The 25,987-nt window shown below is 45.1% G+C and overlaps 1 protein-coding gene across 2 annotated transcripts in view; it reads left to right on the top strand.

Annotated features, from left to right (window-relative positions):
* The first annotated feature begins 3,017 nt into the window (after positions 1 to 3,017).
* Positions 3,018 to 25,987, top strand: part of NPTN (neuroplastin) — a 73,657-nt gene continuing 50,687 nt past the window's right edge. Inside the window, exons 1-2 of one of the 2 annotated variants that reach the window (XM_060259822.1) lie at positions 3,274 to 3,494; positions 25,555 to 25,902. In XM_060259822.1, the coding sequence (XP_060115805.1) occupies positions 3,404 to 3,494; positions 25,555 to 25,902 (439 nt within the window). In that variant the 5' untranslated portion in view covers positions 3,274 to 3,403. Of the gene's footprint in view, positions 3,495 to 25,554; positions 25,903 to 25,987 lie in introns of both variants that reach the window. The other variant, XM_060259823.1, reaches the window with a different exon arrangement.

Here is a 25,987-nt window from a genome sequence, read left to right as displayed (position 1 = left end):
ATTCTACATTGGTCTCCTCTCTTCTCAAGCATGGATGTGATTTTACAGCATCCTTTTCTCTGAGGTTGTATAACTGGCTGTGCAATGTATATCTCCTCTGCCCCCGCAGCAGGGAAACACCTTACAATCTACCATTCCAAATTAAATCACATTCTATTATTCATCATTACAGAACATTACAATCACTATCAGGCCTCATTTTGAGCAGGAGCTCACAGGAGTGGAGCTCTGGAACCTCCTAAATTTTATTGTGCTCTTTCTTTCTTAAGCCCCCCCCCCCAAAAAAAATACTTGCTTCTGGGTTCCATTGTTCAAACCCCCATGAGGATTTTGCTGAACTCTAAGACTGGACAAGCTCTCTAATATTTCCCCCCACAAAAAATTGGGGAAATAACCAAAATATAAAGCAGACAGATGGAAATCATCATCATTCTCTGTGGCCGCATAGGAGAAAGTAATTCTAAAAGTATGATGGGAGTAAAATTTTATTGTGACAATTCTAATTCAAGAAGCATTTTAAGGTAGATGCTGAAGTGATATAATTAAGTACAAGACCTGGATAAGGAAAAGTAGCTGTCTGTTAATGTTAGTGGATCTTAGTTTGTTCCATAAGATTAGGGTTGCCAATCCACAGGTGGGGGCAGGGGATCCCCCGGTTTGGAGACCCTCCCCCCGCTTCAGGGTCATCAGAAAGCGGGGGGAGGGGAGGGAAATGACTGCTGGGAACTCTATTATTCCCTATGAAGATTTATTCCCATAGAAAATCATGGAGAATTGATCTGCGAGTATCCAGGGTCCGGGGGGGCTGTTTTGGGGGGTAAAGGCACCAAAGTAGCATTTAATGCCTCTCCCCAAAATATCCCCCAAGTTTCAAAAAGATTGGACCAGGGGGTCCAATTCTATGAGCCCCAAAAGAAGGTGTCCCTATCCTTCATTATTTCCTATGGAAGGAAGGAATTGAAAAGATTTGCCGTCCCTTTAAATGTGATGGCCAGATCTCCCTTTGGAGTTCAATTATGCTTGTCACAGCCTTGATCTTGGCTCCACCCCTAATGTCACCTGGCTCCACCCCCAAAGTCTCCTGGCTCCACCCCCAAAGTCCCCAGATATTTCTTGAATTGGACTTGGCAACCCTACATAAGATAGCTCTAGATACCAAATCAAAGGCAGACCTAAGATCCAGGAAGGCTGTGTATAGAGAGGGACACCCTTGAACTGGAGGAATACTTAAACATCAGATGGTCCACAAGCAATAGGGCTTCCAAGCCCCCGGTCTGGCGGGGAATCCCCTACCCGGCAGGTTTCCAACCTGCTGGCCCACATTGGGCCAGCGGGGGGAACCTCGCCTGATGTCACCAGTGCGATGATGTCACCCAGCACGATAACATCACCCGGACTGGGGGCTTGGCAGCCCTACATATGGAGCTGGTATTTGCAGACATGTTTGCCACATTCACACATTATGTATGTAAAACAGCAAACAGAGGTGTATGAGCCCCATGTGAGACAGTTGGTGCTTTCGCATGGTGACTGTTTGCAAGTGGATGTTGCTATTCTTACACAGTAAAAATCCACTTGCAAAGCGTGTGTGAACGCACCCACTGTACACATCAATGTGCAACAGGACAAGGCCATATGACGTGCATGTGCCCCATGGGGTAACCCCTGCCTGCTTGAATGTCTTACTGAGCTACGTCCTTCCCAGCAGGTTCACCCCTGGCCCCGTCTCTTTGAGAGCTACTTCCATTCTTCCCAAGTGGGATTTTTTCCCCTCTATAGGCAAATTGTACTAACGTGTATCTGGCAATAGCAATGTTTCTTATTGTACAGGAAAGCACCAGAAGATGCGGAAGTGCCTTTGAAGCGCATGCTCATTCCTCACAATTCTGTGCAAACTTCACAAAAAAGTGCCCTGCCCATTACCAGTTGGAATAAAAAATCCTCCACAATGTTTATTCAACAATTAATTTGGGACTACCAGATACTGGGGTTACCACAATTTTCCCTAACTGATTGCAAAGAATGCCAATGAATCCTGAAGCTGAGTCTGACAACTGAAATTCAAGTAAAATGTGTTACCATATTTTAAAAAGCAAAAAAAGAGGACATTGTTTCCTGACCTTCAAACCAGTGATCACTATTCATTTTAAATACCCAATTTAAGCTGATATTTAGTACTAACCAGGAACATTCCTAACCTTCCAACCACAACATTGGACATTTTCATCAGTTTTGTGTTTAAGGAGACCAAAAGAGGACCAATACCAAAAAAATTAAAAGGAGACATGTCCTTTAAAAAGTAGGACAGTAACCCAAGGTCAATCTTTCAGTCTTATTCAGCTTTCCTGTTTTCAGTTATATGGCTGGATTTTCTCACTGAATGTGAGCAAAACTTTACAGTATCTCATTTAATTAAATGAATACAACTTTGGTGGTGTTAAAGGTGTCACTGAAGTCAAACCTTGTTCATTTATTATGCTTGACATATGAGTGTTTAAAATATGGTTAAATATATGAAATATGAATAACAAGAGATTGCTTCGAGTGATAGGGATCCGCCAATTCCCCTCACGCCTTTGACTCTCAACCTTGGCTCCAATTAGACTTCGAAGTACACCTGAAGAGGGGGGAAAAAACACCGTCTACAAAGGGCGGGAAAAACCGTTCCTCTCTGCTGTCACGTGGCCGAGGGTCGGGGAGGCGAGCAGCCCCACCTCCGCCCTTCCTCTTCAGACGTAGGCGTGGTTTCAGCGACCGTTCCTTCAGAGGCAACAGCTAACGTAGGCGGCAGCGGGTCGTCTTTCCTGGAAAAGTGGGCGTGGTTTCTGCCTTTCAGCGCTTTTATCCCCTTTGAGAGGTGGGCGGAGCTTTATCGCGCCTTCAGGACGTAGGCGGAGCTTGAGCGTCTTCCCCCCCCCATTCTCGATGGGCGGAGTTTAGCGGCGCTCATACCTCTAGGAAGTGGGTGGAGTTTCGGCAGCTCGCCTGTCAGAAGAAGGCGGAGCTCATGCTCCTTCGGCGGAGGGCAGCTTCTCTGCAATTGAGAAGACGCTGGGCGGAGCTTGCGCCCCTTCTCTCTCCCCGTTCCCTCTCGTAGGCGGGGTTTCAACGCCCTCGTCAGTGGTGGGCGGAGCTCCGCCTCCCTTTCTCCTCCTTCGAGCAATCTCTCGCTCCTTTCCTCCCCTGCGTCTTCCCACCACCGCCCCCTCCTCTGCCTTCCTGAACTCTCGCGAGAAGAGGCGCCTCTTCTCGCGAGACTCGGGCTCTGCGGTAGGAGCTCAGTCGGAGGGGGGGAAGGCGAGAGAAGGACGGCGGACCGCTCGGCGCCCGCGACGACTCCTCCTCCGCCTCCTCCGCTTCTTCCCCCCTCTCCCTCCTCCCCCTCAGCCGGCTCCAGACCACCATGCGGCGCTCCGGGCCGCTCCCCGCCGTCCTCTCCGTCCTCCTGGCCACGGCCGGCAGCCTCTTCCCCACACCGGCGGCCGCGCAGAACGGTGAGGGAGGGGGCGGGAGGGGCCGGTGGGGTGGGGGAGGGCAAGGGGGAAGCCAAAGGCACGAAGCAGGGGAGGGGGAGGGCTGTGTGGAGCCCCCCTGAGTAGACGGGGGGGGAGGCTCAGGCAGAGTTGGGGGCGCTGACAGGAGGCGGGGGGGTGGGCTAGTGGGGGGCTGCAGAGGCCCAGCCCTGCTGAGGATGGCGCAGGGGGGGTGGGAACAACTAAAACAGTCTATATTGGGTAGACATATATTTTCTGGTTGTGTCTGTGCATATTTATGTGCGTGTATGCATACACGTGTGTGTATATTAACAATACATGTGTATGTACGTGTGTGGGGTTTTTTTTTGCATAGATAGATGTGGGAAGGGGCTGGGGCTCAGTGGGGGAGCTTCTGCTTTGCGTACAGAAGGTCCCAGGTTCGATCCACAATGCAGTCTAGTTCAAAAGGAACAGGCGGAAAGGAATAGGAAAGACCTCCGCCTGAGAAGCTGGACACCCCAAAGGTGGCCAAGCTGCAGCTCAGGAGCCCCATGTGGTTCTTTCGGGAGGGGGGCTGTGTGGAGCTCCCCTGAGAAGACGGGGAGGGGGAGACTCAGGCAGGGTTGGGGGGCACCGACATGAGGCAGGGGAGTGGGCTGGTGGGGGGCTGCAGAGGCCCAGCCCTGCTGAGGATGGCACAGGGGGTGGAAACAACTAAAACCGTCTATATTGGGTCAGACGTATATTTTCTGCTTGTGTCTGTGTATATTTATGTGCGTGTGTGCATATATATGTACACATGTGTATATATTAACAATACATGTATATGTACGTATTTGTGGGTTTTTTATGCATATATAGATAGATCTGGGGCTCATTGGGAGAGCTTCTGCTTTGCGTGCAGAAGTTCCCAGGTTCAATCCACAATGTAGTCTCTAGTTCTAAGGGAACAGGCAGTAAGAGATGGGAAACACCTCCTCCTGGGAGTTTGGATAGCCACTGCCAGTCTGAGAAAAAGATTATATTGGATTTATACCCCGCCTTCCATTCTGAATTTCAGAGTCTGAGAACAGCTCACAATCTCCTTTATCTTCCTCCCCCACAACAGACACCCTGTGAGGAAGGTGGAGCTGAGAGGGCTCTCACAGCAGCTGCCCTTTCAAGGACAACCTCTGCCAGAGCTTTTGTTGACCCAAGGCCATTCCAGCACGTGCAAGTGGAGGAGTGGGGACTCAAACCCAGTTCTCCCAGATAAATTATGCACACTTAAACGTTACACCAAACTGGCTCTGTGCAGACGTTGATGGACTCAGGGTCTGAATTAGTATGAGACAGCTTCGCGCATGTGTTGTAGTATAGCCCATATATATGTTAACATGCACATGTAGAGGTATGTGAGTATCTGTGGATGCACACATGTATATGCTTTGTGTGATTTTATGTATGTGTGTATGCAAATGTATATGAATGTGGAGTGGGTATGGCTAGTGGTCTGTGCTCTGAAAGAGATGCCCTTCTGATGGGGAGAGATCTGAAGGGGAAAGGGGCAGGTGATAGAGATGTGGAGGTCGGCAATTCTAATGTGAGGGAGGCAGCACAGTAGAACCTGAGGAAAGCCTACTGCGGTTGGGATATGTATTAATTGACATTCTTTCTAGTCTGCCTTTTGCACTGGGGCTCCAGACAGGTTACACAAGATGGGGTATACAGTAAACTATGAAATAGGATTTGAGTTGTAGAGCCAGCTAGAAGGAGCGAGAGAGGTGCAAACTGTTCAGACAGTGGCCTTTTATTGGAAAGGAAAGACAGGTGAGGTGTGTGGCTTTTGGGAGGCAGAGGGTGGTTGTGTGTAGTGGACCTGGGGATGAGAACGAGGGTTGGATACGGTAACCTTTTCAGGGAGCATGCAAGCGTGTATGTATCCCAATAAGAATTATATGGCTGGGTTTCAGATGCTGCAGCAACCTTGTTGAGGCTAAAATAGGTCTGGGACTGAAGGCCTATCTTGGAGGCCTGTCTCATCTATTAGTGCTGCCCTGAGTGAATTTATTTTAAAAATGCTCTAACACAGCACACTGTTGAAATAGGATGCCCAGAGCAGCTTGCTACAGTGGATCACTAAAACATTAAAGCAGCTAAAAAAGAAAACCAGCTGGTGGTGATGGGTGATGTCCTATAATTTTTCTGCTCCATCACTTCAGGTTTTCTTCCTTACAGTGCCAGGATGGCTTTGGTCTGCATGAGGAAAGAGAGAACCGATGTGGTGTAGTGGTTAGAATGTTGTAATGGGATGAGGGCAAACCCATGTTAGAATCTCCCTTCTGTCATGGAAGCTTGCTGGAGAGTCTTGGGTCGGGCATTCTCCCTCAGTCTAACCCACTTCACAGACTTGTGAGGACACTGCGGGGGAGGGGAAGGTAGTATTGTAAGCCACTGTGTCCCCGTGGGAAAGAAAAGCAGGGTATAAATGTCCAAATAATTTATGGCCTAGTCATTTCGATGTTCAAAAGGGGTCTCCCATTAACTAGAGGGAAAACATTTAGACTGCAGCCAATAGTTTTAGTGTTAAGACAGCAGCAGCCACCATGGAAGAAAGGAGTGGTAGAAACACAATTTACAGATAATCTGTCTGGTGCAGTGGTAGATTTGGACCAAGGAAAACCTTGCTTGGTTGCAAACCTTGCTAGATGACCTTGGATCCATTATTCTTTCCTTTGACCTGAGCCACCCCTCTGAATCTGGAAGAGAATATGATAACTGTTATAAAACCAGAATGGAAAGTGGCATGACAAAAATGATATAAAGACTGGTGGTGGTGCAGAAGAGAGAGGGCCAAAAGGTTGTGGGTGGCAAAAGTGGGAGAATCCAGAACATCTAAATCTTTATAGCCATGAGCGCCTCCATAATTCATTTGAAGAAAACGGTTTTAGTGTACTGAGTGCAGCGCACACGTGTGAGAGAGAGTGTGATGTCCCTGTGCCCAAACCGTTGATTGTGTCTTTCAGCAAGGTTTTTGACAGGTCATCTGTCAGTGCGTGTTAATCAGAGAGCACTTCATAGCTCCCTCGGAGCCTTTGTTTTCTCCTCCTCCTGAGGCCTTTTTTTACCTCTTTCTTTCATAATGCACCAGAGCAGCTTTAAAAAGTACAGCGCCAGGAGGACTTGGGAATGAAAACCTTTTAGATAGATCTGAAACAAAAGCAGGCCTGCAGCTGCAAGAAGTCGAGCTTTGACTGCAGCTGTTTGCTGATTCCCCCCCTCCCTCCTCCGTAGGGTTTCCCCCTCCTTCTTCTTAGAAAGCCTCTGAGGGTGTGTGACTACTTGGAATGGTGCAAGATAGAACATCCCTATCCGCCTACTGCATCTGCATCTCTTGAGTGTCTTTAAATGATTTATAATGCAATACAGTTTTTTAGTTCCTTAGCAACTGAAGGGAGTTCTTCTTATAGGTTTCTTGCCACACTCTTAGTAAGAAAAGCGGCCAGGTTGTCCGTCATACATACACTTATTGCGATGTGTCACTGCCTCAGCATGATTTTGTAGCCAAGCGTCTGTTAGCAGAGCTGGGAGACTGTGGATGGCACAAAGGCCAGTGTAGCATGGCTAGGGAACACTCTACAGTTTTGTGAAAAGTAGGGTTTAAGATATTAGGTATTCTGTACACGGACACCATGCTAAAAAAAAAAAAAATCAGTACTCTTAAGTTGGCAACAAAAATTCAAGTTGCACATAGTTGCAAGTTGAATCCTATAATTGCTGTTCAAAGCATGAAGCCAAGTAACTAAGTGTACATGATCACATGTGAAGCTGCCTTATACTGAGTAAGGCCCTTGGTCCATCAAGGTCAGTATTGTCTACTCAGATTGGCAACAGCTCTCCAGGGTCTCAGGCCAAGGTCTTTCGCATCTTCGACTCGCCTGACGTTTTAACTGGAGATGGTGGGGATTGAACCTGGGATGTTCTTCATGCAAAGCAGAGGCTCTCCCACTGAGCCACAGCCTCTTCCCGAGAGTGGTAGGATGCACCTACGGTCCCTTCCCCACCAGCAGTTTTGAACGGTTGAAGACATTGTATTTAGCCTTGTGAAGAATTGTTGCACTGTACGGTCAGATCAGTTTTAGGGTTCCATGTGTGATTGTAGCAGTTGATGTCAGTTCAACCTTGCTTTAAACTGCCTTTACTTCAGCGTAAGAGTAACTGAACTGCTTATTGTGAAATGACTGGAAGAGTCAGTATGGAGAAAGTCTTGGCACACCTGAACTAGATTGCAGAAATGTTCTGTGCTTGCCTAAGATGCAAGAGGATTGCTGTGCTGGAGGTCTGGCTTTCAAAACAGTCATAGGAATAGGTTTTCGGATATTCAGTAGGAACTGGTTCCTTATATAACTTCTTGAAATGCCATCAGTTGTACAGCCTTGATCTATTCTGCTTCTCTGACAGAAAAAAAAATGTGCCTGGCGCTGAGGATCTGAGCACTTCAAAGCTAAATGCCATCCCTGGTGTTCATCTTCTGTGCTGCCTCTTGTTGTGCTTCAGTGAAGTGAATTCTCTTATTTGAGTTAAATGGTTCTTTGTACACAGTGATGGCATCTGGTTTGTTGGGGGAAACAGACCAGACTTTAGCAGTGGTTGGCTTTTGTTGTAGCAGCTAGGGGCTTCCAGCAGTGGCAGTTCATTGTCATAATGATGGGTCAGACTAAAGCAGTTTTGTTCTTGTACTGAACTGGGCTTGCTTTCATTAATGGGAATAAATTTATTCTCACACACACACCATTAACCTCTGTAGATCAAGATGGATAGCTGTTTTAGCCGACCTGTAAGAGCAGAAAAGAGCTATAACCCAGTAGTACCTGAAAGACTAACAAAATCTGTGGTAGGCTATGAAGTTTCATGAGTCACGGCTCACTTCATATCCATTTATGGTTCATAAAGTAAACCTTCTGTATTGTTAGTCTTTGGAAAGACTTTTTTTTTTGCAGTTCATTGTGTTCTAGAAGTAATTGCTAGTGGCCTGCAAAGGTTTTTTTAAAATAACCTGGTAGATGAGGGTCTTAGCTTTCTGTTAAGATAAAAGTTGTTTAGTCATCTGCTGTTATTAGTGTCCAGAAAGTTTCTAGACATGACAGGTGCCAGTGGAACTTGGATTTTGAAGGAAATTGATATAGAGTCAGGTTTGGTATGAGCCTCCCATATCCCATCCACTCATGGCTTATGAGATCGTAACATCACGGTAGGAAACGGAAGTACCTTGCACCCAATAATCTTTGGATTCAAAATTGAATTGGACACTAGTAAAACATTTTGCTAGAAATGCAGGTCCTTCAATGCATTAAACATCATTTTGATTTTTTCAATTTTCACCTCTGAAAATCTGTAAACTAGATGTAGCAGGGGTTGCAAAGGGTGCGGAGGGCTAAATATAAGCAAGGATGGCCTATAATTGTTCATCAAATGATCATGTGAAGGTAGAAGGGGCCAGTAGTATGACAAGCAGTTAAACTTGGGAATTCTCCTTAATATGCCATCTAGGTGCCCTCCTTCCATATTAGCCTCTCGGGATCTCTTGAACAGACCAGATCAACCAACTGCAAACCTCCTCTTTGAGCTGTTTTCCCAGAAGCCATTACATGGCCTTTAAAATCTATGGATGTGCTCAAACAGCAACTTCTCTCTGTCACCCCAGTTAATCCAGTCCCACCATGTTACCCCTCTGGTTTCCACTGAGATCTTTCCAGTTGTAGACTGCTAGCAGCTTCACTTTCTTCAAACAAATAGTATAGTTTCTCAGAGCTAAAATGGAAGGGCAAAGAGGCTAACACTGAGTCAGCAGTAGCAGCCATTGCTGAGTGGATTCTTTCCCCCTACTTAAGAATGTTGGCTTCCTAATAGAGCCAGCCCTAGACTGTCTGGCACCTTAGGCAAGGCGTTAGCACGCACCCCCCCCCCCGTCCTGATAATGTCACCAAGTCACATGAGGGTTGCCCAGTTTGGTGCCCCCAGAAGGCTGGCACCCTAGGCAGTTGCCTAGTTGCAGGGCCGGCCCTGCTTCCTAACCCTAGAGGCGATTTGTCTTATTCTTCAGTAGTGTGATGGTGTGGTCCTGGGCTGCATGCTTGAAAAACAAAGCCCTGATATATACAGGGGAAATCATCTCAGTAGACAGATTTGTAGTGCCTGACACCATAAAAAGGATTTAGGGCAGAGCGGAAATGAGTACCTCTGCATTGTGATTATGATTTGATTAAACAAGGTACTTTACAAGATAATGCCGTAAAATCTGTTCAGGTGCTCATAACTCTGTCTTCCCATCTGATACTGTTATCATTGAGTTGTCATTGACTTTCTAGGTGAGTGGTTTTAACAAAAAAAAAAGATATCTGTTTAGGACGTGGATTTTTTTTTTAAATTCGGAGCCTTACAAAGTCTTTGTCTTTGTGATACAATTTGAATTTATCTATGCAGCCCACATATTCCTGAGGTTGTGCTAACTCCATTTGTCTTTATGGATTTTGGTTTCAATTGACTTCTGGGGGACAAGAATTAATTTACTGTCCCGTTTATTCAGTGCTCAGAGCGAGGCACGTACAGCCCTAAATAAGAAGCCACTATCCCTGAGATTGTGGAAATGGTGTCTAAATGGCACAACCGAGACTGTACTACAAGTTCATAGTTCGAATCCAAGCACGAGGTCCATGCCCAATCTTTTTTTCCACTTAAATTTTTATTGAATTAAATCAGGACTTTTTTTGTAGAAAAAGCCTAGCAGGAACTCATTTGCATTTTAGGCCACACACACTTCACACCAAGCTAGCCGGAACTGAGTTCCTGTGTATTCCTGTTCCAAGAAAGCCCTGGAAACAAGGATTTTTATAGAATCCCTCCCCCCCCTCAAGTAGAAACTTCTGATTATTATTTTTTAAATCACTGAAGCGTAGTGTTTGATGATCCTTTGGGACAGACACTGCGCCATGCCATTGCACTCAAGCCAAGCAGGAATGCAAATGTGATAACTAGCATGGGTAAACATCACATCCTTTAAACCCTGGCCAAGCTATCTGGAACTGCGTTCCTGCTCAAAAAAAGCCCTGAATTAAATTATACAGCGAATATTGACACAAATTATTAACCACCTTCTTCCATCAGTCTACTATAACATTCATCCGCATTTTACAATAGAAAGCATTCTTCATTTAATCCACATGCAGTTAATATACCATGCCCAGTCTTAGGTCTTTGCTTGGCAGAAACCAGTGGTGTGCTTTTTCTTCTGATTGGTAAAATAACAGGAGAACTTAGTGCTAATATTTGGACTGATTCCAGAGGAGGAGCTGTGTTAGTCTGTCACAACAGAAATAAACAGGAGTCTTGTGGCACCTTAAAGACTGCCAAGTCTTTATTTTTATTCTCATACAATTTTTTACGTGCCTAGAGCCTGCTTCATCAGATACATACTCTTCCGTTGAGCAGGGACAAAATATGGGCGAAGATGCGCAAGTTAACCATAGCACAGGGCAGTGTTGCTCATTGAAGCAGAGAGCAGAAGGCAGCTCTTGAAGAACAGAAGAAGAGATTGCTATCCCTCAGACCAGGGCTTTTTTTGTAGCAGGAATTCCTTTGCATATTAGGCCACACCCCTCTCATGTAGCTAATCCTCCAAGAGTTTACAGAGCTCTTATTACAGGGCCTATTGTAAGCTCTTGGAGGATTGGCTACATCAGGGAGTATGGCCTATTATGCAAAGGAGTTCCTGCTACAAAAAAAGCTCTGACTATGGGTAGACTCAGCAACAGGGGAAGTAAGTCCTTTGGCTTTGACTAGTCCTGTAAATTCAAAAGTTATTGTTTTCACCTGTCTAGGTGCTGTCACTGTTCAGTGATTGTTCTTCCTTGCAATCCTGCTGATGTATTTTCTGTATGCCAAAAAAAGTTATATAGGAAGGACTGTGGCTCAGTGGTAGAGCATCTGCTTTGGCATGCAGAAGGTCCCAGGTTCGATCCCTAGAATCTCCAGTTAAAAGATCTGGCAGTAGGTGATGAGAAGGACCTCTACCTGAGACCTTGGAAAGCTCCTGCCAGTCTGAGTAGACAATAATGATGGACCACGGGTCTGATTCAGTACAAAGCAGTTTCATGTCTCCAGTTTCATATTGGATTCCTTATATTTAAAGGTCTTGGTCAATGTTAAGTTCAACATTTGACTAATAGACAGGCTGGCAAATGTGATAGAATCCTGAACCAATTTTTAAGAAGGGGAATTAGAACAAGCAAACAGGATGGTAGATATTTAGGGGAATCAGCTACCTAGGGAGGTGGTGAGCTCCCCCTCATTGGCAGTCTTTAAGCAGCGGCTGGACAAACATTTGTCAAGGATGCTCTAGGCTGATCTTGCATTGAGCCAGGGGGCTGGACTAGACTGCCTGTGTGGCCCCTTTCAAGCGCTATAGATAAGAACGGGGAGGGGGGTGACCCAAGAGGTTGTCCTTTGGAAAAAGTGTGACTTGCTGTATTTTTTTTTTAAAGTCCACCTGTGTTTAAATGGCTCTTTATCAAGAATAAAGAAGTGTTTAGGAGTTACCTTCACTGCCGAGATTGTTCTACTGGACTCCAACTTTGTTCTTAATTCAGTAGACTAACTTTAGAAATTTCTGTAACAAATAATAGCATGTCATTTTAAAACACCCAGTTAGTTGTAATATAGTTATTTAAAAGACCCAGCATATTAATAGGTGCATTCAGTTACTTCTCCCATATTAAGTGTAATCAGTTAAATCTTCCTTAAAGCCAGGGCTTCTTTTGAGCAGGAACGCAGTTCCAGCTGGCTAGGCATCCGGGTGTGTGGCCTAATATGCAAATGAATTCCTGCTGGGCTTTTTCTACCAAAAAAGCCCTGCTTAAAGCAAAGGACTATTGTCCTTTTCCATGTGGTACGTTTGCACCCTTGGCTGGTGAGGTAGACCATTTCTGGACAATAGCTCCCTGTAGTATGATAGGTATGCTCGACTGCCAATAGAACTGAATCCACAGTAGCAACTGCAATGCTAGTATTTGCATGACTAATAGAGCATAAGGAGAGGTATGTCCTTGTAAGTTGGGATGAATTCTGCACGCTTAGAAGTGTGTAACTGTGTTCAATACTGCACTATGCATCCAGTAAAGATAAATGGGAAGTAGTGGTTTGTGGTGGTGGTTGAGGGCATATGTGAAGGGGTTATGCCCTGCATTCATCCTCCTTTCCGTCCACCACTTCAGCATGTACAAACCACACATAGTTGATAGAAGAGATTATTCAGAGCAGTGTAACCCTCCTGCAAACCTTGTGGTCTCATTCATATACACACACCAAGAATCCCCTTCCTTCCCTGATATTCTGCTCTTTCTGTCGTATTGCATCCCTGTACTATTTGCTGGCAGCATCTCTCTTCTCCGTAGAGGTGTTAAAGAGCACTGCTCTTAAAATGGAGCCCAGTGGGCTTCTTGTTCTCAAACCGTAAAAAAGTGCTTGATTAGTACCATCTTAAGAGCATTACCTTTGTCACTCTGTGAGTGAAAGTTGCATCATCTGGCAAGTGTCAGACCATGCTCTCTCTCCCCCTCTCTCCCGGTATCAATCCAAGCAAGGTGTCTTTGCATCTTGTTTGGTCTCTTTGAGACCTGCTGATAGACAGCAGGTCCCTTTGCTTGTTTGGTGTAGCAAAGGGACCAGTTTGGTGTAGTGGTTAAGTGTGCAGACTCTTATCTGGGAGAACCGGGTTTGATTCCCCACTCCTCCACTTGCACCTGCTGGAATGGCCTTGGGTCAGCCATAGCTCTGGCAGAGGTTGTCCTTGAAAGGGCAGCAGCTATGAGAGCCCTCTCCAGCCCCACCCACCTCACAGGGTGTTTGTTGTGGGGGAGGAAGGTAAAGGAGATTGTGAGCCGCTCTGAGACTCTTCGGAGTGGAGGGCGGGATATAAATCCAATATCTTCTTCTTCTTCTTCTTCTTCTTCTTCTTCTTGTACTCTATTTTAGTTTGTACTCTTTTTGATCTAATAGTTTAAATCAGTGTTTGTAAGGCTCACATGAAGTTGCTTTATACTGAATTAGACCCTTGGTCCATCAAGGTCAGTATTATCTACTCAGACTGCAGTGGCTCTCCAGGGTCTCAGGTAGAGGTCTTTCACCTTATTCTTTTACCTGGAGATGCCGAGGAATTGAACCTGGTGTCTTCAGAGTACCAAGCCAATATTCTACCACTGAGCCACAGCTCCTCCCCAGGCTCATAGTAGTTTTAAATCGCCAGCCCCACAGAAAGTTGTGCCTTTAAGTAAAAGCCCAGCCCGGATCGAGCTGTCTTTGATCCTGTGCTTCATCTTGCAGAGATTTGCTTGGGAAATAGTTGTAGTTGGGCTGAGGGGAATCTCAAGGGCATTTTTATGTTTGGGTGTGGATCCCAGTTAAGAGGTGTGTTGGGAATCTTTGGGCTGGGCAGGTGAGGCTAGAATGCTTCCTTGTCTCCACAGAACCTTCTCACCCTCCTTCCTCTCTGAATTGTCTCACTGCTGGCATGTGAGTACAGGCTTCAGCTGCCAGGGACATTCCCCAGCAGATTACAGGCTGCACCGACTACATTTGCTTACCTTTGGGAGAAATGCTGTAGAAGGAGTTGGCTTCCCTGCTGTTTCTTTGGGAGACTGGGATGTGTGTGTGGTTTGTCTTCAGCTCTGCCCGCTGCATCAAAGCCTCCATAAGATATAAGAACAGACCACAGTGGTGTTATCTTGCAATAGCTACTGGTTTCTATCCAGAAACAGGCATGGTAAACTTGAGGTCCCTTACCTTTGGAGTCTTAAGAGTGGAGGGTGCAGCCACAAAATGGAGGTAGAGCTAGCCACTAAACGGCTTCTTCAGTTTACCATCAGTCACACAATGAAGGTCTTTGTACTGTGGTGGCAGCTGTGGTCCAAAGCCATATTTTTTTTTAAAAAAAAATTGCCCAACCAGTTAGAAGCCTTGCTGGGCAAAAGCCCCACCTGGCCCTGTTTACTTTTAAAAACACTTGGTGAGCACCGGGCGAGGTGTTGGTAGGCACCGTGGCGCTTGCAGGTGCTGTTGGGGACCATGCAGAAGGTCCCCGGAATCTCCAGTTAAAAAATCTGGAAATATTTGATGAAAAGGACCTCCGCCTGCCACCTTGGAAAGCTGTTGCCAGTCTGAGTAGCCAGTAATGACTGATTCAGTACAAAGGGTCTGCTGTATGCATTCTGATCCTGCCCTTCCTCAGTGCTCCATGCATCCTTCTGCATTCCCTGCTTTAAGCGCAGTAATTGCAGGCGTTTTCTTGAAGCGAAGGTGGGGAGAGGCTCTGTAGATTATAGATCAAGAAGGGAAGGTGAGTCCGCTGTGCCACGTATAAGGACAGCATAAGCACATTGAGGAAATCGTTAAAAATATGTTTCTGTAGGTGGTGTGTTGATTCTCCGATTGTGAATTGATTGTCAAGCACACAAGCTTGTAGATCGAGGTGGGCAGCCATGTTGGTCTAAAGCAGTAGTTCACAAAACCATTTCACTAGTCAGAAAGCCAGTGTATAAACTTAAAAAAAAAAAATCTTGGGCAAATTATTGTTTGGCTGTCAAGGACTTTGAAAATCAGTGTGCACTCTTGAACTCAGCCCAGAAGCAAACTGGCAACCAGCTAATGCCTGCACACAGCTGCTTTAGTTAGCCCTGAAAAGAGGTTCTCTCTGCTGCATTTGGCTGAAATTTCCATACGTTGTAAAAATGCCCTCCCTTTTTTTCCACTATCAAGTCACAGTTGACTTATGGCAACTGCTTTAGGGTTTCCAAGGCAAGAGACATTCAGAGGTGGTTTGCCATCGCCTGACTCCGCATAGTGATCCTGGACTTCCATGGTGGTCTCATGTCCAGCTAACGAGCTGACCCTGCCTAGCTTTGAGAACTGATGAGATCAGACTAGCCTGGGCCATCCAGATCAGCGCGTGCAAAAGTTGGTAGAGATGGAGAGTGCTGTAAGTCACAGCCGAATTAAGATTATTCCATATGGTTTTCTGTGTTGCTGTTTCCTTGGAGGTCTCCCATCCAAGTAGTAATCAGGGATGACCCTGCTTAGCTTCTGAGAGCTGTAGAGATCTGGCTAGCCTAGGCCACCCAGATCAGGGTCAAAGTGAGAGCCAGTTTGGTGTAGTGGTTAAGTGTGCAGACTCTTATTTGGGAGAACCGGGTTTGATTCCCCACTCCTCCACTTGCAGCTGCTGGAATGGCCTTGGGTCAGCCATAGCTCTCATAGGAGCTGTCCTTCAACGGGCAGCTGCTGTAAGAGCTCTTTCAGCCTCACCTACCTCACAGGGTGTCTGTTGAGGGAAGGGGGATTGTGACCGCTCTGAGACTTTGAGATTCAGAGTATAGGGCGGGATATAAATCCAATATTCTTTTTCTACAGTGGATCAAAGGAGAAATGACTATTACGGTTGGATGGGTCCTTGCATTCTGGCCAAGATTGCAAAGTGACACACTGAGCATGGCTGGAAAAAACTCCTTGCCCTTGCAACAGACCTCCATGCCAAGGTTCAGGAGTACTCCAAAACTGCAACCTGACCCATACCATACCAAACCTTTAATGGCATAATAGATTCAGATAAAAATACACAGAATATAAAAATTTAAACATTGGAGATAAAATCAAAATAAAACCGAGCTTACAGATACATTCAAACATGGTCAGAATTAAATTTAAGGATGTCAGCCAGAAATTTTGCCACAGCCTCACTAACCACCCCCTCAGTATCACTCAATAAATAATAACAGGGTGGCAGAATAGACAAATCTGGAGAAAAAGAAAGCTTGCCAAATAAATCTTTACGGAGGTTATGGTAAAAAGAACAATCAAGCAATATATGCTGGATTGAGATTTTGCAACCTGACCCCTTCAGAGGGGATTTGATCCTCTTCAGGGCCAGATTGTATACCCACTTGCAATCCCAACAGGCTGTTTGCCATCTTCACCCTCTCCTTACTTGGAAACATGCATTTATCTGAAAGCATGGTTTGCTTGATCGTAGGGAAACTCAAACCATGGCTTGCATTAAGAACTATGATTAATGCAAACCGTGGTTTCGTGTGTGAGTGCCCGCTGTTTATTATCCGTGTAGAATGTTGGGCAAAATGCCAAGAAAGGGAGCCCAAAAACTGAGCCCAGCTAATGTTGTGAAGAGGCAGGGCTTTTTTTGAGCAGAAACGCACAGGAACACAGTTCTGGCTGACTAGGTGTCAGGAGGTGTGGCTTAATATGCAAATTAGCTCTTACTAGGCTTTTTCTACTAAAAGCCCTATGTGAAACAATAGGGATGTGGCCTAATATGCAAATGAGTTCCTGCTGGGCTTTTGCGGTTAAAAAAAGTCTTGTGAAGAGGTAAGAATTAATGTTTGTAAAAAAAGAAGAGACTCAGAGGAATATCATGGATCTATAAATACTTTCTAGGTAGCAGCACAAATTAAAGAAGGGAATTACTCAGTCTCTGAAGTTGGGGAGGGACTGGAAGAGCATAAGGATTGGAGGCTGAGCAAAATGGACTAAGGCTGGCCTCTGAGAAACCTTCTACACATGAGGCTGTAGAATTAACACTCTCAGGATTCTGAGCTGCAGAAAAATCTTGTCAAAGTAGATTGGAGATAAGTGCCTGGAATCGCACAGCAATATAGATTTTAAAAAAGGATCTTTGGATCCCTAGCATGCTGAAGAAGACTGCAGATTTATACCCCACCCTTCTCTCTGAATCAGAGACTCAGAGCGTCTTACAATCTTCTCCCCCCACAACAGACACCCTGTGAGGTAGGTGGGGCCGAGAGGGCTCTCACGGAAGCTGCCCTTTCAAGGACAACTCCTGCAATAGCTATGGCTGACCCAAGGCCATTCCAGCAGCTGCAAGTGGAGGAGTGGGGAATCAAACCCGGTTCTTCCAGATAAGGGTCCTCACACTTAACCACTACACCAAACTGGCTCTGGCTGACTACAGAGGAAACGCATGATGGGCTACGTGTGCATCTGCCCACTGTGAGGAGGGGAGAGATAATGATGCTAACGATTTGTATTTATGTGTGTTTCCCACGGTGCTATTTATATATTAGATTTTTTCAGTACATCCCATAACAAAGTATTCCGATGGGTCAATTATAGCATAGCGTGAACGAAAAGTATAGAGTCTTTCCGTTTGCTCTGAGCACCAGCTTGTAAAGGGCAGAATGGGGGTGTCTTTCCATTCTGTCTTCCCTAGGGTGTGTTTCTTCTGTGGTCAGCCAGGGCTAGCCTCACCCAGTTTTTTGTTTTTTGCCGTAAACTCTACCACAGTGCAGCCTTGGCTGGGTTTTACTGTGTCATCCTACTTGTGAGCATTTCTTTCTGCTTAGATAATTGAACCTCTTCCCTGGGAGGCTTATGTTTCCGTACAGGGAACTGCCCTGTTTTGAACCAGGGCGGGGCATTTTAAGAGTCAAATGCGCAGCTCACAGTTTATTGAAGTTTGTGTGCATTTCTTTTGCATCAAGCATTGTTTTAAAGCATGTTTTTAAATCTCACAATGACGCCTGGGTTCTCTGTTTCCAAGAACCTGTGTTGTGCTTTCAAGCCTAGAATCGCTATAGTTACGCCATGTTTCGAATTTAGTTCCTATGTCAGAATGCTTGTCATCTCCCTACCTGGAGAACAGCTATGAGTCAGTCTAGACCAGGAGTCCCAAACCTTTTTGAGCCTCTGGGCACCTTTGGAATTCTGACATGGGCATGGTGGGCAAAGCCACAAAATGGCTGCCCTCGGTGGAGGTTGTGCCAGCCACGAAATGATGGCCATTACTTCAGTCACACAGTGAAGATTTTTGTGCTGTGGTAGCAGCTGCTGCCGAAGCAACTAAAAAAATCTGCACAGCCAGTCAAAACTCCAGTAGCCATTCAGAAGCCATTTGCTGGGCGAAAGCTCTATCTTGCTCCTCCCACTTCCTAAAAACACTTGGTGGGCACCAGAAAAGGTGTTGGTGGATACATCCACAGGCACCATGTAGGGCACCACTGGCATATGAAGATGTAACGTTCTCTTGTAACTGGGGGGGAATCAATGGCTATTTTGCCTCTTCCCCTGTTGGGTGCTTGCGAACCTCTGAGCCAAGCGCAGCCCCGGCTCTGCTGTGTGTATTGCAGTTCTTGGGTCCTTGATAGCCTCCCTGTTTTTGTCATCTGTCTGGCAACAAGCCTAAGAGTTCCATGAACCCCTGGAGAGCCACCATATATGGCCAGTGGCATGCTTCCAGCTTGCTCGCCATTGAAACTTTGCCTAGTAAACGTGAAGCTTCTTCACATCGTGGTGCGGTTAGGTACGCCTCAGGCATACTCAATCAGATCGGGAAGTAACTATGCCCTAAATGAGAATGTCTCTCTGTTTTCCTTGGGTAAACCAAATGCAAGTAGGTAACTAAAACAACAACACCTGGATGAATGTTATGCAGAGTTCTTTAAGCGAGAGCTGAGAAAAACAGTAACCAACGTGTTTTTACTTCTTTTTGTCTGTCCTTGCTAACCCTGCAGGGAAAACGGAACAAAGTTGGAGTCCAGTAGACCAACAAAAGTTTTATTGAGAATATAAGCTTTCTTGTGCTAAAAGCAGGAACAGTGGGAGCTAAAAGCACATGAAAGCTTTCATTCTCAATAAAACGTTGTTCCCTTGCTTCAGACCAGCATGGCTGCCCAACTGGATCTGTCTTGGAAGGAAAAAATATCTTGCCTTTCATTTCTAAGTTTTTGCTGTAATTTGTGTGTGGAGGGGATTAGTTCTAAGCAATTTTTACTGGTCATACCTTCATAGCTTGTAACTTGTTCTTCTAAAACTGTAAAGGCCTTATCATACCTCATTTTGTTAAAATCCTGCTGTTCTTTAACAGTCTTACTCTAGCACGTGGTTCTCCTTGCTTCAGTTTTGTCCTTGCAACACCCCTGTGCAGGTTGGGAGCAACTGGACCACTCTCTCTCCCCTCTATGGAGGTTTTTTGCTGCAACAATGTGAAGCAGGAATGCAAGAAGCAGTCCGGGTGACGGCAGTCGAACTTGGCCTCAACCGAAAGCCTATGTCCAGAATTAAACTTTAATTGGTCTGGAAAGGTGCTACTGGACTCAAACTTTGTTCTGTTGCTTCACACCAACATGGCTACCCTCTTGACTCTAACCAGCTCAGAATTCGTGATTTTAAGATCTGTCGCCGAATGGATTCAGTTCAGGGTAATAACTCTGTCTCTCTGCTTCGGCTCTAAGAGATTTCGTCCAGGGAGACTAGATTTTCTTTTTGAACCATCAGAGGAGAGGAGCGAAGGTTATGGGACTGGTAGTTATCTATCCTGTGGTGGGGGAAATTGCTGGAAGGTCACAACAGACTTACGGCGAGTCCATAGGGTTTTCAAGGCGAGAGGTGTGCAGAGGTGGGTTGCCATTGCCTGCCTCTTCACAGTGACTCTTGGTATTCCTTGGTGATCTCCCATCCAAATATTAACCAGGACTGACTCTATTTAGCTTCCGGGAGCTGACAGGATTGCGCTAGCTCAGGCCATCCAGGTCAGGACACAACTATTCTCCAGCCCGCATTAAAATGGCTTCCATCTTTTGACGTCAGAGAAGACTCTAAGCATACTGAAATATAGGCGAGCTTTGGGTTTTTGAAGGGGGAAAATACATATATTCCAAATGATATAACTGATTCCTCAGTCAGTAATGTCTGACTATTTCAGAGATTATGTGGAATGTGAGAATTTAGAGGTGCACAAGGTTTTATTGTCGGCTTTAGCCAACCAGATGTTGTTCAAAGTCCAGGGCGCAAAGTTGATAGCTAGTCCCCTGTTATTGTTCTCTGTCATTTAATACCTACAAGTAGTGTGCTTTGCACAGCACTATCATAGATCTGCCATGTATCTTGCATTTTATTTTGAAGCTTTTTTAAAAATACTGAGTCCGACTATTGGTCCATCTATCTCAGCACTGTCTAGATTGACTAATAGCCATTCTTCAGGCAGAAAGAGACCTTTCCCACTTGCTCCCAGATATCATCTCACTAGAGATGCCACAAATACTTATGCAACTATAAATCTGAGTCTTTTTAAGATGTTAGAAAGCTCTCTGCTGATTTTTATGCTCCCATTCCCTGTCTTTCTATATGTGCACCTTTGATCGTTTCATGGCATAAAGAAACTGCCTGGCTTCTTCACAAGGATAATTGCTGTACTGTCCTCCCACTAAAGTTAAGTTTGAGCGTGCAGACAATAGGCTCTTGTGTACCCTGAAGCAACTCTTGCTGCAAGCTTCCTGGAAGTCTTTCTGACCAACTTGTGTGCTGGCTTTGAAGTGATACCAAGGCCATCCAGTTCAGCAGGGGCCCAGGCTTTCTGTATCAAAAGCAGCATAAGTAAGTGGTGGGGTTATATTATACCTTTTCTCCAGGGAACTCAAGGGACTCTGCATTGCCTCCATTTTATGGTCACAGCACCTTGTCTGGTAGGCTGGTCGGAGAGGTTTACTCATTCAGAGTCACCCAGTAAAACAAAGTAGGAGTCCCCTAGCACCTTTAAGACCAACAAAGTTTTATTTAAAATGTAAGCTTTCATATGCATGCATACTTCTTCAGATGAGATTCCAGGGTTAGAACCTGGGACCTTCTGCAAGCCAAGCATTTGCGTACTTCTTCAGATGAGGGAAATATGCATGCATATGACAGCTTACATTCTGAATAAAACTTCATTGGTCTTAAAGGTGCTACTTGACTCCTACTTTGTTCTACTGCTTCAGACCAACACAGCTGCCCACCTGGATCTATGAGAGTCACCCAGCAAGCTTCTATGACAAAGTGGGGATTTAAGCATGTGTCTCCCAAGTCCTGATTTAAGCATGTGTCTCCCAAGTCCTGACACTCTAGTCTGTATACCACACTGGTTCTCATAATTCCCTCTTACCGATTTCCTGGTTTTTATGAACTTCTGCTATGCCCCTCCAAGTAGCTAACCTATTTGGAATTTTTATAAGATAACGTTAAAGAGGTTTGGGCTCTTAGCTTGGAGGAATGACTTGTGGGGTGACGTGATAAGAGATTTACAAAATTATGTATCGGATAGAGAAGGTAGAGAAAGAAGAATTTTTCTCCCTTTTCCACAACACAAAAACTTGTGGGCACTCAAATAAATGAGCAGTAGTCTTAGAACAGGTAAAAAGAAGTCCCTCTTCACCCAAAAAGTAATGAACACATAGAATTCACTGCTGCAGGAAGTGGTGGTAGCTACAAGCATAGACAGCTTCAAGAGGAGATTGGATAAACATATGGAGTTGAGAGCCACAAGAACCCTCTGTCTGATGCAGTGATACGCTGTCTTCTTGGTGCTTGGGGGGCTTCTGGAGTTTGGGCCCCACTGGTAGATCTCTGGATGGCACCTGGGATTTGGCTACTGTGTGACACACAGTGTTGGACTGGATGGGCCGATTGCCTGATCCAACATGGCTTCTCCTATATTCTTTGTAGGGATGATGTTGTGAACCCAGAAGTCCTCTTTTGGGCTTGATAGTGGCAAACGGTGGTGGACTCCCCTTCACTGCCATCCAAGAAGCAGCTGGGTGAACACTTGTCAGGAATGCTTTAGGCTGATCCTGCATTGAACAGGGGGTTGGACTAGATGGCCTGTATGGTCCCTTCCAGCTCTGTGATTCTAAATGAGCTTTCTTGGCTTGTCTGTCACTTTTGGCCTTTTCTCAGAGTGTGCAAACTCAGTAGAGCATTAGGTGCATATCCCATTTACACGAGACAGTGATGAGGCGAATACACATGGTTATAGTGCCATGCAGACTGCATATTCAAGGATGCAAACTTGAATACTGCTGAAACCATTCACTGTAGCAATTATTCTTCAGCTGATGACGTCAAAAGAACACATGAAGTTCCTTTATATTCAGTCAGACTACTGGTCCATTAAGATTAATATTGTCTACTCAGACTGGCAGCAGCTCTCCAGGTTCTTGGACTGAAGTCTCTGACATCTGCCGCCTGGTCTTTTTAACTGGAGACGCCAGGGTTAGAACCTGGGACCTTCTGCATTCTAAGCGGTTGCTCTACCAGCGAGCCATGGGCCCCCCAAAGACTTCTCTGATGGCAGAAATCAATCACCTCTTTGTACCTCTTTGAGTTCTGGCAGCTTTTTGGGCAGGGAGATGGAAAAACCATAAATGGTACTGAGAGTCCATGTAGTGGATGCTCATGGCATTATATTTACTGTGTTCCAGCAATGAAAGAGGCAAAAGAAAACAAACCCTAATACCTCAATTATATAAACATTAGGTCGGATTGTTTGCTGTTTCTACCACGTATGTCAGCCTAAAAGATCATTTAGGCGGCCGACATTCATTCTGCCCCCCTCAGTAAGTCAAATATAGCCACTAGTTCTGGATGCTATATTAGTTAATACAGTTTAAGGTCCCCCCCCCCCAGCTTAATAATTAAATAATGGTGTCTGTTTTTTAGAGTTACATTGCAGTTCTATTAACATTAATCCTCTATTTAAAACTGTGTTGTGGTTGAGCTAGTTACCAAATGTCTTTAAAGGTTTTGTGCCAAAGAGCTGAGAAATACTGACTGAAACGCACCCTTCCCCGCACCCTCCATTTAATGGTTTGATTCCCTGGTGCATACAGCGGCTAGTGTTGGTGTTTGGGAACCTTTTCAGTAGCAAGAAAAGCAAAGAAAAAGGGGGGACAGATCTGTTTGTATTTTTAATCAAGGCTATGCATATTTCAGCAGCTCCTGGAGAACAGGCTGAGAGTGGCTCGGCATGACCGCATAGCGTAACAGGCCTGTATTATATTTCCATAGCATTAATGTGATCCTGGAAGAGCTCTTGGTGAGCCGATGTCCTAATAGGTCACATTATTAATTTATGAAGGCTGCAATATGTCGACTCACAACTAGCTGTGGAAAGCGTGTGCTGATCTGCATTATGTCCTAAAAAATGTTAGGATCATTTCCGTTCTTGATAATGGTGGTTCCAGTGCTCTGTAAATTATACGGAATCTGGCAAAACCTCCATTGTGGGTGTTAACATTAACCGCTCTTTTCCGCACTCGTTTGAAATTTTATTTCACTATGGTAGAAGCTAAAACACAGTTGCCCCTGACTGTATGCAGATAGGTTAAAAATGTGCTTAGGCTATCTGAGAATGCAATTATGTTTTGGCAGTTGACTGACTTTAGCCACAGGGTTCCTTTCTCATCAGAAGCAAATCCTGCAAGTTAAGGAAAACATATGGTCTTACAACATCCTGGAATCTGTTATTCCAAAGCATAAGGAATAATGACCAGTGTACTATAAAACAGTTATCCCTTTGCTTGCTCTTACATAAGTTAACTTCATCAGCAAGGGTGAAGCACAGCCTAAAAGGGCGAGTTCTGCCCTGCACACTTAACCTTCCCAAACAGAAAACATCTGTAGATTTCATGCTAACACTCTGATCCTAAACATATTTGCTTGGAAGTAAGTAAAACTGAATCTGGTGGGACTTGCATCCCAATTAAGTACATGTCTAGGATTGCAGCTTTAATTAAAATTGCTGTTTATTTTTGGGTCTAGTAACAGTGCCTCGGTGTTCATAAAAATTCAAACATTCTTTCTGAAAAACAATAGGAAGCTGGTAGAAACGGGTCTTGTACAGGTGGAAGGGTTTCCTTCAAATTTCTGTCATGCAGTTGCTAAAGGAGAAACTTTCTGCTGCATAGAAATGCTGTGATGAGCTTTGCCTGTCTGCGTTGTGCCTGTTCTACAGCTATTAAGGGCAGTTGCCCTGACAAAAATTGTGGCACCACGCGTACATCATTACATCAGAAGCAGGGATATAAAATGGTACCACCTTCTCCTCCGTCCTCAGTTGCCAAGCACAAAGGCAAAAAGATGGATGAGAAGTTTCTGTGGCAATGGGATTTGAATTTGGAGCCTTGGTCTGCCTCTACCCCTCTTCCTCAACAAAGTTGTATGTCTGGCAAAAGTAGTTCTTGAATACTGGCAGTTTGTCAGATCTACTCTCAGACATTTAAACTGGTTGCATTCCATTTTGTGTGTTCCTGTTGAACTCTGAAGCAAAACAAAGCACCTCTCTTGGAACTGGAGGTGATATGGTATGCTGGATACCAGCAATTTTTATTTTATCTACGGTAATTGAAATGCCAACACTACGTTCTCCACACCTTGCCAGTAAGAGGAATCATGATGGGGGCTTAAGACTTTCTTGTGTGCCTATAACTGTGTACAGTTGATGCTTGTTGCCATTTGCTGCATTCAAATCAATTTTATTTCCACTGTTGAAGGAAGCTGAATGTATGTTCAATGTTGAGGACAAATGAGAATTGTTGAAGCAAAGTACAGCAGATAGCTTGTTTAATGTTACAAACCTGCTCTGTGTGCTTGTGTGTACTGTGATGGTAATATGACAACTTGTCTAGTTTTTAGGCAGCCTCTGAGCCAACTGATATATTAAATGTAAGGTGATGATAATCTTTGCATTAGAAGGAATTCCAAGATTCTCATGCTGACTGCTGCACGAAATATGGGTCATTGTGTATCTCTGAATTTCCTATAACACAGTGAGCTTGAAATAAAGATTGGGTCAAGGAGGATTCATAGTGGACCACTGCTTATTGAAGGTTTTTTTGGATTGGTGTTAGCAATGAAAAGACATATGGGAAAATGTCTTGTGTGTAACCAAAGGAATTATGGTTAAAGTCTAATTTGGTCCCAAGTCTTCCATGTCCTGGGTACTGTGTTTTGGAGGAATTTTGAGACGGAGCATTTGTATCTTCTAGAGATGGTTTATTACCTGGGATTGTGGGAAAATGATAAACTCCAGTGGTCTAATTAGAGCAGGTTCTAAGTTCTATCTCTATTCTTTTTTTCTATTTCTGAAATGCAATAGCTGTTATTGTAGATGGGCATGTCTCTGTTTTCTGCCGCTCATTTGCTTTCTTCTCTATAAGATCTGTTCTTTTCTGCTGGTCTGTCACTGCATTTCTGCTGCCCCTCCCTCTAGCCGGGTTTGTCAAGTCGCCCATGTCAGAAACTAAACTCACGGGGGACGCCTTTGAGCTGTACTGTGACGTGGTTGGGAACCCCACTCCAGAGATCCAGTGGTGGTATGCTGAAGTCAACCGGGCTGAATCTTTCAAACAGCTATGGGACGGCGCTCGGAAGCGCCGTGTCACCATTAACACTGCCTACGGGGTGAACGGCGTGAGTGTGCTGAGAATTGTCCGCCTTACCTTGGAAGACTCTGGGACTTACGAGTGCAGGGCCAGCAACGATCCCAGAAGGAATGACTTGAGGCAGAACCCTGCCATAACGTGGATACGGGCCCAGGCTACCATAAGCGTCCTTCAGAGTGAGTTCAGCACCCTACAGTGGTAGTACTGTAGTATCTAGAGGCAGTCCAGTGACCCTAACCTCCCTTCTTGTGACCCCTTTGG

The sequence above is a fragment of the Heteronotia binoei genome, chromosome 19 (genome assembly GCF_032191835.1).
Source record: "Heteronotia binoei isolate CCM8104 ecotype False Entrance Well chromosome 19, APGP_CSIRO_Hbin_v1, whole genome shotgun sequence".
Taxonomy (NCBI): Eukaryota; Metazoa; Chordata; class Lepidosauria; order Squamata; family Gekkonidae; genus Heteronotia; species Heteronotia binoei.
The sequence above is the reverse complement of the archived record's forward strand: the minus strand, read 5'-3'. Positions and strand labels throughout refer to the sequence as shown.